The following is a 14,727-nucleotide window of genomic DNA, read 5'->3' on the forward strand; positions in this document are numbered from 1 at the left end:
TTTTATTCGTCGGCATACGTTAGAAAGCACGCGGTTCCGTATGCACGGAGAGTTCCTCGCGGTCGATTTTCCTTCGTCGGCTTCCTCGGCGCGATTTGAAGTGCACGGTCAACACGAATCCGGCTGGCCGACCGGCAAGAGAAGGTAAATACCCGCAGGGCGAGATGACGTAAGACGATAAGAGCTGACGTTACGTTTTTTCTTGGTGTGGTAACCGGAACCGGAGGGCTTGTATTTCGCTTGGCCACTCGAAATATTCCCGTTGCTTTCGACGACGCGAGAAAATGCGTAAGCGAGAACTCGTTTACTTCAAGGAGACGCGCAAAGTTTTCTTCAAGTGTACGTTTCCCTCAAGTCCGTTGAAATGAAAAGTATTTGATATAAAAACAAAATGAAAAAATAAACGAGTCTTAAATTTTTGAAACTAGGAAAAGAATCATTTTGACGAGAAAGACTTTTGCTGTGTCAGTTATCAAAGGCAGGGGAAACACGATTTCAGACGAGATACTCCGCGATAAAAGGAAGCACGAAGCGTTGCCTCTACGTGTCAAAACCATGCAGCGTTCCGTTAATATCCGTTCCTCTTCGGTGAAAGTAGATTTTCAAGGGTCCATCGTGGTCCAGAATATACCATGACGCAACAATGTTGACGCAACATCCGAGAGGGATATCCTCCCGCGACGACGCATTACTACCTTCCGCGTTCTCCTCCTCTTTTCGCGCCGCACACTTTTCATCACGCCGCCGCGCCGCACTTGAGCCGAGTCACCTAGCAAGAGAGAACAAGCTTTTGTTCCATTGTGCGCGCTCGCGAGAGCGATTCTCGCGAAAGAGGAGAGGGTGTACCGCGACGGGCGACACGGCATTTGCTTTGCGGCGTCTCGGGGCTTTGCGTGAAGAATCTGTTTCTTTGTTGTCGTTGTCGCCGTGGTCGAGACACGTGTATAAGATTTCTCTCTTCCATCTCTCTTTCTCGCTCACCTCTTCTCACGCACGTGTCCAGGAAGAGACGGGGCGGAATCGTCAAAAAGCGAGCCCACGGCCGACTGCATCAGGTTCCGCTGCAGCGACGACCGCGACGGCGGGGGTGTTATCATGGTAACGCTGTTCGCTGATAGCGTGTAGCGTGGCGAAAATCGATATTCCCCCTCATTTCGTATTCCGTGTGGCAAGGGCATGTGCCCTATCTGTTCTCCCCCTTCCCCCTCCTCCCCCCCGTTACGCGAACGTGTCCCGCAGTTAGGCCGCGCGTGATCGGCACGCCCGCAGTATCGGAAGTATCCGAGGACGTCGTTTTACCGCATCTCGCGGTCCATTTACATTTCTCTCGATCGGTTCCGGGACCGGATCCTTTTCCGAAAACGAAGCCTCATGCAACGAGAAAGATGCACTGTTTAAATCCTAGTGTCAAATTGTACTCAATCAGAGTCATTTTTGACTCAACGATTCCTACAGGTCGCGCCACTGCTCCTACTTAACGTGTCGTTAATTTAAGTAAAGCAATGTTAATTTAACTAAATCAATGGAGTTAAAAAACTGTTTTGTGTTAAAATAATAAATTGCGACACACATGGCAAGGTAGAGTGGTTTAAATATCATTCTTTAATATTTTAAATACGAGTATATCTGTTCCACCTGATTTGACCTGTTTTTGCATAGGGAAGAATTCTTCCGCCTTTCCGGTCGTACTGCCGACTCGGGGCCGCGCCCTGCGTGTTCCTGCAACGGCGAAGATAAAAGTAACGCGGAGATTTGTCGCTGGATCTCGTGCCTCGGGAACAAGCGCAAAAGTACACGCGGTAACGGTGCGCGACTTTTCGAGAGGAAATGACTGGTGGTGGCCTGATTGGATCCATTTCAGATACTCTGTGCGCGCGGATACTTTCTCTTAAATTACGCCGGCGATATTAGCGTGCCGTCGTAACTCATTGTGAAAGTCAATTATCTAATTTCGTCGGGGATAATCTCGCCTGCACCGTTTCTCCGATGAATATTAAAGCGCGCGCGCGCGCGCCGCGCTAAGTCGGCGAGTTTATTTCGACGTTGACCGTTCACCGACCGGGTCGCGCAAAAACCATTAGCAAATTTAAAACGTCCGGGCCGTTGTTGTTATGCCGGGTTACCTCTATTCCTGGATTCGTGAATGATCGATGGGAAATCGGGGTCGCCGCTTCCCTCCTCCCTGCTTTTGCTGACGGTCAACCGCATTACGTGTAACCCCGATCGATCCGAGCTACGTGGGACGTCATTCCGGAAAAATCTTTTGTCGCGTGTCAGCGAGGCATTGACGAAAATCAGGCCCCTTTCCTCCTAGATTCGGTAACGTTAGCTCGCGGGACTACGTAACATTTAAAAAGTACCGTTCTTGCTTTCTCTTCAATCTTGATCATTTTTTCTTTCACCCGTCGCGTGCTCACGGACCATTCGCGATCGGAATCAAAGCTGTCGACCCTTCGCGATGAGTAACAGCTGGAAAAATCAACGTGGTGAACGCACCCATAAGCCGACTTTATCCCGGACGATCAGTCCGGAGAGATCGCGTCCGCGGGTTTGAGGATTTAAAGCCCGAGTTTTGACCGTCGTGTTCTCGCTAAAGTGCGTGACCAGGAGCATCGTGGTCCCAATTAAGAGTACGCAAACGTTCGTCAAGGTCGCACTCCAAAAGTCGCCTCCGTGCAGTTAAGGCCAGTGGGTCATCGGCGCATCAAACGTGTAACCGCGCGAAGACGCGCTCTTTGCCGGCTCAATACTCGATACGCTTGTCGCCGCGAAAAACGTATACGAGTATATACCGGACGTAATCTCTTCTTCGCCGCTTTACGCAGAGAAGCCGATATCGCGCGCTGAATATCAATTTTGACGACCGTACAGTCGGCCGACCTCTCTCTCTCCTCTAGGTATATAATCACGATGCCAACGATCACGGGGAACGTGAGATTGATCCTCTTTCAATTCGCACACGGGGTATATTTTGATTTGCCATTATCGTCGATTCGCGTTGAGGGAGCTCTGCCAGCAATCGACGTCTGTACTTTTACGATTTTATTTCGATTTGTCTGCTTTTAAAAAACGCTTAGGATCGTTCGAAGAAAGGGAAAAGGAGAGAATCCGAAAACCGGGAGTAAACGAAGCGATCGTTTCATTTTGATACCAAGTGTTTACTGCGAAACGATTGTAAATACGAGACATTTCGACCAGAAACCGATCTCCGATACCGAGTCTCTTGAATTACATCATTCATGCGAACGGCAAGGTTGCAGCGCGAGCGTGAAGAACGATCCGCGTATTATGACTCCGCGCGCCCACCACGCAATGATTTTTATCACCAGCGAGAAAAGAAACGAATGTCTGTACGTAACATAAATAATATCACACGCGCCGTCGCGAGTGTTCCCCAGGTGTTTCGCGACAGGAAACGAGATTTTCGCGACGGGTATCTTGGACGAAACGTTGTGTACGCGCCGAGTTTTGACCTTCAATCTCGATCATTGCGACACGCAATAGATATATAGCGCTGTCTGAGAAAATAGACCGGTTAAAAAGTTGATGTTTAAATGATGGACCGCGCCCATGCGGCGAGCACGTTGCAGTTGCGTAACTTTCGTTGAAAGACGATTCTGAAATTCTGGTATCCGCGCGCGTCTCATCACGGATCGATAACAATAACGAGGAAATCGCGCACGTTGATCTGCGTGTGGAAAAAAAGACTATATTTGTGGTATCAGCAAGTATTGATACAAAATATAAAAGTTGATTATTATTATTTATTTAATTGATAGCCGATTTAATCAAGTGTTTAAGTTGATACTTGATAAATTTTGTTTATCCGCTCCATTTGATTGACATTTTACATAAAGTTTCTTTATTCATTTTAGCGATTAAGTTTTATCGATATTCAAAACTGCGCTCTGAGACCGACGAAAAACTTGTGTCCTGCCATGTCGCGAGGGCATTATTATGTTTCCGGTGTTGCGCGAGCTATCCGGGAGGTACTTGAAAATATGAAATTACACGTGCGTACATATCTGTTCTCGGGGAATCGCGTTACACATGTTGCAAGCGAAACCAGGCTTGACCTTTCGTTCTCGCAGCTTTTTAACGACGATCTGGATTCACGAGTCGCCTACAGCTTTCCGACGAATTCACGGCGCAAATCCGTAAGGATGTCGACAATGGAGAGAAAGAGAGAAGGAAAAAGGAAAAAGATGAGCATTCCGTGAGAGAATTTCAAGTTCTGACACGTGTTTACGATTCCACGGCGCGCGGCGCCGCGCCGCTTTAAACCGGTTGTTACACGTTACTCCGCGGTTAATTTACTGACAAGCTCTGACAAGCCGACGACGAGAAGCGGCCTTAGCCGCTCTGGGCTAGACCGACTTTTAAACGGCAATAAATCCTCTCCGCGTGCGCTCCTCGTCATTGCGCGGATGAGAACTCGAGCGCGCGTGTTACCAAGTCAATGTCGCGCGCGCGACGGCGACGGCAGGCCGTAACTCGCTGCTCGCACCTTGTCGTAAACGTCGAAGGCTTCAGCCTTCAATGCCGAGAGAATCATCGTGTCTCGATCGTCGAGGATCGGCAGCGCAGAAAAAGAAAAGAAGAGAAGAGAGCGGGCGGACTTAAGCGGAGCGTGGAACCCGCGCGCGGCTAACGGGACTCCTTGTACGCTGCGTGCACGTAACGCAAAACGAGATTACACCTGCCTGTTGATTAGCGAAACCGGTGTCGGCGTCAATCTCGGGCTTGACGAGAACACGACCGCGGAAAGGGAAACGTGATCGCGTTCCTTTTTACTTCTCCGCGCTGCTCTGTCACGTTCTCACGTGTTTTCATTGAGCATCTTTCCCCGACGACGACGTGACGACGCGACAGGACGACCGAAAGCGGCGCGGCGCGCGGTGTTTTGCGACACGTTTTTCGCTCAGCCGATGGACGTGTCGTCATTCACGCGGATTCCGTTCCGTCGTAAATCGCGCGTGCAGGCGCCGTTCGGTAATCACGGGCTTTTCAAATCGAAATCGAGCAGTCAACCGGTGCCCTCGGAATTCGCGATGCGTCCCTAGACCCGCGAACGCGCGGAAATGTGTGTGCGGAAATTCCATTCGGGTCACGGACCGTGCTCGGTATGAATTGATTTCTTACGAATACGAACGTTTGCATTAACGGATCTTTTTTGTGAAGAGAAAAAAAATACGCGAGACTGAAAAAAAAATATATATATAAAAACCGGACTCGGACAATTGTGCGGGTCGCGCTGAAAGGGTTATCAGCAGCGTCGTATCTTTCTGACAATTGAAGCGATGCCATCGCGACAATAATGCGCCGACAATGACGGTTTCCGCGGAACCGTGAACAACCGTGGAGCGGAAACGTTTTGTCAGTGGCGAGCCCCTCGATTGGCCGTCGCTGCGCAAAATCATTCGCGAGAGAATACTCCATAAACGCATATAATCGTCTCTCTTGTCGGCTTAATACGCTGACGTGCGCGGTCTCGATATATACCAAGCGTGGAAAATTAATTGCAGGATGGAACGACGGGAAAGAAGTACAAGTTCGAGATTACCGGCTGAATATATTATCCAACTGTTTAAATAATTCCAGCCGCGTAATTCTCCCGAGGACGATAAAATTAGATTGGTTGCTCTGAGGTACAAGCTACTTCCTACGTCGTTAACGTTTCCTTTTTCCTGGCCACTTGACACCGTTGTCGGAATCACAGACTGGCGTATCACGTATCACTCCCACTCCCTACCGTCGTTCTGGTCCTAGTTCTCTCCGGTAAACCGTTCCATTGAATCCTCTATCCATTACGATATCACGAGCGTTACTACGGTATCGCGTACAGCATTGCGGTAGGTCACGCACGTTCCCACTGCGAAATTCCAACCAAGTCCGATATTATTATTTAATACGTATACATGTATAAAATCTCTCCGTCAATCGCGCTGCCTCCCACGTTCGCTATTGATTAATGAAAAGTACGGCCGACGACGTATCAGACTTTGCTTTCTCCAAATTTAGAATTCAATCGTTAATCGTTAGAGGAACCGGTTTTTACTTGTCAAAAGCGCGTGCAAGGAGGATCGTCTGTCGGGAAAAACAAAGATTTCATGTCGTCATTGTGTCGCCTTTTATCTCAAATCCAGCCTTCTCTTTCGTGCACGTCTATTAATAAATATTTAAAGCCACTTTAGGCCTCCCGCCCACGGACTCGGAGAGAAGAACAGATTCTATCCCTTTCCGTAGCCGGGTGACTTTCCAGTGGCGGAAGCCGAGTGGTGTGAAACGAGCGTATTATCGTGCAAACGGATACGCCACGGAACCGTTACGGTTACTTGAAGCCGATATGCTCGGTGCGCGAGAAGCTAGCCGGTTCCGAGTCGGCACGAGCTCCAGTCGGAGTCATCGTCGCCGTAAAAGTCGCACGATGAGAAGAGAGACCGCCTGGACGTACCACTTGCGCGGCCGTTATATCGATTACAGGCTGAGCGAGCAATTATGCAACTTTGCATTGCCTTTGTAAACACACGCCAATCGACGGCTCATTCGCCGCTGCCTTCGACTTCCGTTCGCGCTCGAATCCCGAATGATACGATCGCGACTCACGCGGAACTTGGTTCATTGTGACGTTGAATTTAATAGGGATTCTCCGAGACTTTCAACTCGTTCCTACCCACGTTCATTTCTTGGGACTATTAGATATTCGCAAGATGTATTTTATCAATCTCCGAAAAAAGGTCCGAGGACTGTCTTTCTCTATCTTTCCCGGGTGTTAGAGCTCGCGGGGGTTTTCCTTTTCGCTCGCTGCCGGACCAACCGAAGCGAAAACACCGAGGCAAGAGCAAAACCGAGTCGAGGTCCAGTTATACCTGGGGAGAGGGGGCCCGCGTTGAAGACACGCTCGGCATAGTAAGCGGAAACGTACGCACAAAGCCCAGAGGGGCGGCCAGCTTCTCTCGCCTGCGAGAGCAGAGTTAGCGCGCAGAATAGATAGCGCGAAGCTATGCGCACGCTTCATGCCTCTTGCCGGTTTTTTTTTCTTCCTTTTTGCTGCCGATCGTGACGCGATTAGATAGGAGGGAAGCGTGCCCCCTCGTTGCGTGTTAATCGCCGGAAAATCGCGCGCATTTTTTGCATAGCTCGACCGCGCCGTCGACCTCCGGCAGAAAAATGGGGAAGCCAGAAGGGGAGAAAGTGTGGCGCTGAACCCTTTGCATTCTTTATAATGAGGTGGCATGGCAGCGATATGGTTTTTTAAAACGATCGTGGTTGGCGAACTATATTCTTAGAATCGCTAAAAACTTTTAGATAACTCTATATCTGCGAATCGATTGTATTAGACTGTGCCGAGGACAAGAGACAAAAGTCTTTGACAAGTTGCGCGCGGAACTTGATTACACTCGTTGCTGCTGCACGCATTGCCAGAATGCATGCATTTCCTCATCCCATAAGATAAGGCTGTCAAGTTTAAACTCGCTCGCTCGTCTCACGTTTTGTATCTCGTTTGCAGATGCTTCGGCAAAACTACCTCGCCCTAGGAGTGGTGCTCGGTTGCGTCTTCCTGCTGTCGACGACCACCGCGGACAACAGCGTGCACATACTGTCAAAGTACGGCCATCAACCACTCACCTCGACCACGCTCAAGTGGCTACCGGTGGCGCATTACAATCCGAGCGAATCGAAGGAAATTGTCATCGGTGGCGTCGAAAACCTACCGGATGGTGAAGGTGCGACGATGCTCCCGCGGATTGTTACGACACACGAAACCGAGTCCGCGGACCGGGCGAGTGCGAGCAAATAAAAATGAAAAGTTTGCTTTCGACAAGTGTCGCGCCGTGTTGATGGCACCGTTCGCATTCACTGAAGCAACGTGTTCACTTGTGTGTTTATTCGCGCTCGCTGACGTCGCCTTGGCCCGGCTGAATAAAACTTCTGTTTACCATTAATTAATTGTGCAACGCGATATTACGTCAGAGTTGTCACGCTTGTTCAACACATGATCATTCGGAATGTTCATTCGGAAACAAAGACGCTCGGGGACGCGCTAAATCTAGATGCGACGTGGTAGCGATTGTATCCTCGCGCGGCGGCATTACCGTTAGCGTCATATAGTCTCTATTTCTCGTCGCACGAGATAAAAACGTTGAATCCTAAGAATTAGACACAGTGATTAATAATATAATCGATTATCTCCGGATTTATTGCAGACGAAAACTACGCCAATCAAGCGGAGAAGCTGGAGGCGAGGAGGCCGGCGCTCTACGTGTGTCGTGCGATGCATAGTGGCGTATGGGTGGCCGGCACGCAGAAGGAAAAGGAGAAGGTCTGCACGGTGACGATACACGGTGTCGTGCAGTCCTACGAGAAGTATGAGCTGTTGGAGAACGTCGATGGGGCGGCGCGGATCTCGTGGGTCTCCTGGGATAGGTTTAAGCAGCCTCATCTGGGCGCGGTATACGTCGACAAGATGCTGGTGGCTCGGCACGAAGTTGCCAAGGACAGGAAGAAGTCGCGGTACACCCACTACATCGGCACGCTCAGCTCAGTCGAGAACTTTGGCACCATCGTCTACGTGAACGAGGTGAGTACATTGAAATCTCGCGGTTTTCTATCAAGTCTCCTGGAATTGGAAAAAGAGACAAAAGTGCGTTGGCATCTTTTCGTTTGATTTCCATCTTGGCAAAAGTTTAAAGATATTATCAGTATCAGAGACCAAGATTCCAACAAGTTTTCACCGCGAAAGGGCGAATGAGCCAGTACGGTGAAAAATTTCCTGTTCAGAGCGAGTTGCCAGCACCATGAGGATTAATAAATAGGAATATCGTATTAACCCTTAAATCCCACCCGGGGTCCAGCGGACCCCAGACCCTTTACATTGATATATTTTCAAATGTTTTCCCAAAAAATGGAGCTCATGCTCCCATTGATGATAGTTGAGTGCGTGATCTACCCGTTTGTACACTTGACAGTACTCTGTTTACTTTTTTTTTTATACAATGTTGAAATTGAAATTTTAACAATATAAGCATTTTATTCTCTTTTCTAAGCCTTGAACAACATTGAAAAAAATTTTCACAACTAAATATCAAAAAATCACGGAGTAAGGAGCCATTTTTCATGCTGGGGTCTTTTAGACCCCATGTGTCATTTACGAGATTCTTGAGAGGTGTGGCATTTAAGGGTTAAATTTAACTTGTCGATCTTGATATTTTTTTTTTTTTTTTTTTTTTTCAAAGTTTCAAGTTCTTGGCAGATGTACGTTAACGTAACGCGTTAATGTAACAGCGTACGTGAGTTGCCGGCGGCGAACGGCGTGTGAGATTCTGTTCTCTTTCACAGAACGGCAAGGAGGAGTCGACAAAGTCAGGTGAGTTGCTGGTGGAAACCGAGCCGATCCGTTACGAGCTGAGCGCCGTTAAACTCAACTGGCCTAAGAAGCGCGATATTAAGCGCGTACTTCGCGTACTCAGCGAGGCGACGATCATCAACCGCGGAGCGGAACCGGCGAACCTGGCGGAGGCCTGCGTATACAGGTACAAATACTCGGTCTACTGGGGCCGCAGGCACGCCATCCTGAACGGCCTGAACACCACGATCACGCTTATCAACGGCACATCCTTGCCGAACATAACGTGGGGTACGCGCGACGACGAGAATCGCACGGAGGCTTACAAGTGAGTATCGTTTTAAACTGTTATCCGAGCGACGAGGTTGAGCAGTAGGTATGCAAATTTAGAGCTTTTCTTTATGCGTATCCATAGATAAAATATCCCATTTATATTCTAAAAGATCGCAAAAGAGTACGCGTAGAACGACGGCAAGCTGACGTTTAAGTTCTGTTTTTGACGGGGCGTTACGAGAGAAATTGCCAATTTAGATGAATCCTATCCTACCTATCTCCCCTTCTAGCTTCGCTTCTATAATGATTACGAACATTGTAATGGTGAAGCGTAAAGCTTCCATCATCGCTTTTGCAGCGAATTAGCGAATCAGAGGGGGATAATCGTGAAGATTTACGGTGCGAATTGGCGATACGGGGTGTTCAATGAATCATAAGTCGGACAGGCGTGTTACGGTTTGCAACGATTCAGTCCGTAATCTCATCTCGTATCTCTATAATTAGATATAATTAGAGTTCAGGTTTATTCCGCGACATAACCGTGTGTCTCTCTCTCGCTCGCTCTCTCTCTCTCTCTCTCTCTCTCTCTCTCTAGTTAGTCCCCCGGGGCACTTCATCGCTTCCTGTGCATCATTGAAGCTCGCGCGCGGCGGAGATGAGCCTGGAGTGCACTTTGCGCGACTTCGTACCACCCTTCTCGCCCGTTATGCCCCAGAATACTCCGTCGCGCTTCAGCTTAAGTGATGCTTCAACGCAACACAATTACGATCGTGCATCGGACTCACGTTCCAGTTGCAGAAGTCCAGTGCTAAGTTAACGCACTCGATCCCCGAAGTAATCCTTGGTAATCCGAGACGTGTCCTTACATAAATTATAAATATGTATCTCTCTTGAATAACGAAGTTAAATTACCAATTGAATTTTTTGATAGGTGCAAGAGAGAGAGAGAGAGAGAGAGAGAGAGAGAGAGAGAGAGAGATTTCTCTAGATTGAGCCGACGGGCTTGACGTGTTTGTTATTACAGCGTGCTGGTCTATCTGGAGCCTGGCACAGGCGTGAACGTGACTCTAAAGGCGAACTACACGGACATGGAGGTACCATACACCGCGACTTTGATCTCGCATTACGAGGACGGCGCGACGACGTCACGCGTGATCAGCGGCACTCGGCAGGAGGAAACATTATTCGACATCACGCCGGAATTTGGGCCAGTCTACTTCCTGAGCAATTTCAGTCTGGTGCCGACCACCGTACCACCGCCTACCACGACCACCGAGCTACCGACCACGACGACGTTGATGACGACGACAACGACGACGGCGACGACAGCGAAGCAGCCGCAGGAGACGAACCGGGCGACGCATCGGCACCGAACGGACGACGCGTCGGACACGGTGAACCACGACGAGAACCTGATCCTACCGCCGAAAAAGACGGATGTGTCGACGGGCATGCAGAGCGACGACGGCGGTCCGCTGTCGCTCAAAGACAAGGTGGGATTGCACTCCGGTGTCACGTCCGTCGCGCTCCAATCGAGCCTGTTGACGCTCGTCGTCCCGCCGCTATTGCTTCTGATACTCCACAGAATCACGTGAAGGCCCGATCGCGCGTTTGCCGTCGCCGCCGCCACTAATTCCTAATTCCCGCAATAGTAATATAAAATAAATATAATCCAGTAGACGACACAGTAAACGAGAACGGAAAAAGGATTGAAAAAGGCAAAAAAGAATTACACAGGAAAAAAGAACAAAAAAAAATATATACTACATATACGCGGAAAGAAAATTGCTGTAATTTCGTACGTAGCGCGTGTCGCGCGAATGACCTCTTTATTTGAACACACGTACATACACGCATCGCTGAATCGCGATGCTGATATATGCTTGCCTTTAAAAAGAAACTCGAAATATTTAATATATGATATATCTATATTATTATATACATTTACACATGTACACATCCACACACACACATGCGTCTTTGGGTAGCAGATGAGAGAAGGAGAGAAAAAGTATCTTCGCGAACAATGGAGCTAGTCTCACGACGATGAGTCAAGTACAAGAGCGAGATCGCAACGACCGATATACAGGTGGATTAACCTAGCCGCGAAACGTTCACCCGTTATACTGTTGAAGAACCGACCGCATAACATTCCGTCTTTTTCTAATCCCGCTGTGAATCGACTTTCCAGCTATAACGTTTATCTTATGCCTTCGCAAAGCGTAACTTTTAAATCCTTTTGACTTTAGGGAGATCAATCGCTTCAAGAGTAGGGCACATTCTTTTCTTTTTAGAGCGCGTGAAGAGAAAGACAGAGAGCTTGTAAATGTCGCGAATAACGTCTTGGACGAGTATAGTAGCGTATATACGTCGAATCGGGAGGCGAATAGAAGTTAAGCAATGGAGAAAAAAAAGACAGAGCAAGATATGCGAGTTAATTCAGCTATGATATATTTTTGAGAATGCCGTATAATTTTAGAAGATTGTAAAATTTATAAGGATAGCAAATAAGAAGAAGAGAAAAGTGTAGGGATAATAAATAAAGTGTAGGGATGGATGGGTACGTTCTTTTTTGCGATACTGATTCTCGATTAAGTTTCAAAGCTATTGTAGCGAAACGACAAACGTAATGTTTGTGATGTTGTTAAGTGACAACGATATTCATGATCGCGCGTTGAGTAGAAAATCTGCAAAATATTTCTTGATGTGCGTATCTTTTTTAATTTTAAGTTTTCGACAAATAATTCGTACGTACCCATCTGTCGCCAGTGCGTAAAGTGATAGAATTTGCAGGTTTCTTAGAGTACTGAATATTGGAGAAGATTGTAACGATATGGAGAAGGGAAACTATTGGTATATATAATATAAATATCTGAATAATCCATTAATAAAGAAAAGAATAGAATATTTTGGTACGCGCGTGCGAAGTATAGACGTATTGAGTTGTACACGTTTCGTGGAAAGATTTTTTGTTCACTCGATTCAGGTGACGAGAACGGTCATTTTTCATACGAGGTTGCGTTGTCAGCGTTTTTGCCGAACAAGTATCCACATATATATGTATATAATATGTATTTCTATATGATCTTGATAGTTGTAATATTGTGTAGTAAGCTTATTTATATATAACATGATTTATAGATATTTTCTCTATCGATAGTAGCGCGTCACACACAAGTACAATTCTTATATTTTACTACCGACGATGAAAATCCGTAGGATTAGCGCGAAAATCGTTTATTTCGGACTAAAGCGGAAGTGTCACTAAGGATGTTTATCAACGTAAGCCTACGCACGCCTGTTGTGATATTCAATGAAAAAGAAAGAAAAGAAAGCATCATGTTGAGCACGTCGTCGATTGCGAGAGAAAGCAATAATTCGTTGCGAGATGGAGAAAGACTTGCGCGAGAAAGCGAGAAAAAGGCGACGATATATTGAAAACAAACGCAAATAAAATTTGTGGTATATATATATCTATTATATTCGATATTCTGAATAACGTGACGAAACAAACGCGCGACGTAACGAGTGGCGGCGCGATTTTAGCGTAAAGCTCGACGGAGAAAGAAGCTGTACGTTCATACGATCCGAGATCATAGATGAAGGATTAATTTCTTGATATTTCACCCTGTATGCGCCGTAGATAGACGTAAATGAACCCTAAAGAAACTAGAGTTATCGAAGCTCGGCGAAGTCAAGAACCGTTCCAAAAGTTGACTACTCTCGGATGTATTATTTGTGAATAATGCTGCTGTATTGTACATTATCATGTAAATATATAAATGCTATGTACATACAAAAAGTTCCCGGCGACGTTGCCCACATCTCCCAGACTCGCGGGTAAGTAGATAAAACAAGAACCAAGAATACGAGAGATTATATACATTTTTATTTAGAAAAAATCAAGATTATTCTACAAGAGATGTACGTAAAATGTATCAGTTGAAAGATACTAAGAGCACGATGTGGCCGACAAAATCTAAAATTTTTACGTTGTCAAGGTATATTATTTATCCTAAATTTTTGTTTAAAAATTAAAAAGTTGACGAGGATACAGATATGCATCAAGTATATAGCTTCCAGATAAACTTGGTAACAGGATTATGTGTACCTTGGCTATGTTTTCATTTACATGTAAGATACACGTGTCGTGAGTTATCAATGATAACGTTCATCAAAGACTTACCAAGGACACCGTACTGCTGTGGAGTAAGTCTTTCATCGTTGTCTGGACCACCTGGCACAGAGGAGATGAGTGACGCACGATCACTAATGTGACTTCTAGTGCTGGCTTCGCTTCTTCTCGCCCAGGACGCTTGTGACAATACATCTAAACATTCGATGTAACACAAAAGGCGTATTATTTTGCTTTGTCATATAATCATTAACAGATTTAAATCTATTCAAGTTTTATATAAACTTGAAAATTAGATTACCAAAATTTGCGTTCTTGACGTTTCCTAATCTTGTTTTGTAGTCTCTGTAATGCCTCTTGGAAGGTGGGATAGGATGTCTCCGTCGTCTCTTCAAAAACTGTGCCAATCCTCCCAATAATATTGAACCGCCGGTGAAACAGATGATGATAATCTAAAAGAAACATTCGCACGTAATAAATCTGTACTCGCGCGCGAAGCAAGTCTGACGTACACAACAGTAACATTTCCGCGCGACAAGGCCATTGTTACAAAGCCCTGTAACTTTTTTTTTTGCATTATTATGTAATGATCAAGCGCAAATTCCAAGTATTTATTCTAACCTTAAAGAGGCCGCGCCGATTTCGCTCTTACCTTTTGCGTGCGAGTCAAGTGTATCGCCGGTAACGAGACCATGTAACGCTGATATAACGTACCGAAGAAATGCCGCACGTTGAAAAGAGACATTGTCATTCGCTTTGTTATAAACAATATTAACCAAAATTCACGCGTGCTGCCGAGCGAGCCGAGAGTTTTTCTCGCGTGAAAACCGCCATCTGCACTCTGCAGACCGTCACCCACCACCCACCACACGGCTTCGTGATCGAACGCCGTCGGTTGTAAAATCTCTTTTGATAAAACAGACTTTATTCTCACATAAAATTAAATTATTCGTCATCTAATTTAAATCTTAAT

The 14,727-nt window shown here is 46.6% G+C and overlaps 2 protein-coding genes across 4 annotated transcripts in view; one reads left to right on the forward strand and one right to left on the reverse strand.

Annotated features, from left to right (window-relative positions):
• The window catches only part of LOC139816272 (beta-pore-forming protein unzipped), a 19,912-nt gene extending 6,491 nt beyond the window's left edge, over positions 1 to 13,421 (forward strand). For both annotated transcript variants that reach the window (XM_071783684.1, XM_071783687.1), the window contains exons 2-5: positions 7,511 to 7,727; positions 8,208 to 8,581; positions 9,340 to 9,674; positions 10,644 to 13,421. In XM_071783684.1, coding sequence (XP_071639785.1) covers positions 7,511 to 7,727; positions 8,208 to 8,581; positions 9,340 to 9,674; positions 10,644 to 11,214 — 1,497 coding nt within the window. In that variant the 3' untranslated portion in view covers positions 11,215 to 13,421. The remainder of the gene's footprint in view (positions 1 to 7,510; positions 7,728 to 8,207; positions 8,582 to 9,339; positions 9,675 to 10,643) is intronic.
• The window catches only part of Miga (mitoguardin), a 27,895-nt gene extending 13,290 nt beyond the window's left edge, over positions 1 to 14,605 (reverse strand). The window contains exons 1-4 of one of the 2 annotated variants that reach the window (XM_071783701.1): positions 14,407 to 14,604; positions 14,056 to 14,206; positions 13,806 to 13,949; positions 1,636 to 1,719 (exon numbers count right to left, since the gene is read on the reverse strand). In XM_071783701.1, the coding sequence (XP_071639802.1) occupies positions 1,636 to 1,719; positions 13,806 to 13,949; positions 14,056 to 14,206; positions 14,407 to 14,505 (478 nt within the window). In that variant the 5' untranslated portion in view covers positions 14,506 to 14,604. Of the gene's footprint in view, positions 1 to 1,635; positions 1,720 to 13,805; positions 13,950 to 14,055; positions 14,207 to 14,406 lie in introns of both variants that reach the window. The other variant, XM_071783693.1, reaches the window with a different exon arrangement.
• Between the last annotated feature and the right edge of the window lie 122 nt (positions 14,606 to 14,727).

This window comes from Temnothorax longispinosus, chromosome 1 (genome assembly GCF_030848805.1).
Source record: "Temnothorax longispinosus isolate EJ_2023e chromosome 1, Tlon_JGU_v1, whole genome shotgun sequence".
Lineage (NCBI taxonomy): Eukaryota > Metazoa > Arthropoda > Insecta > Hymenoptera > Formicidae > Temnothorax > Temnothorax longispinosus.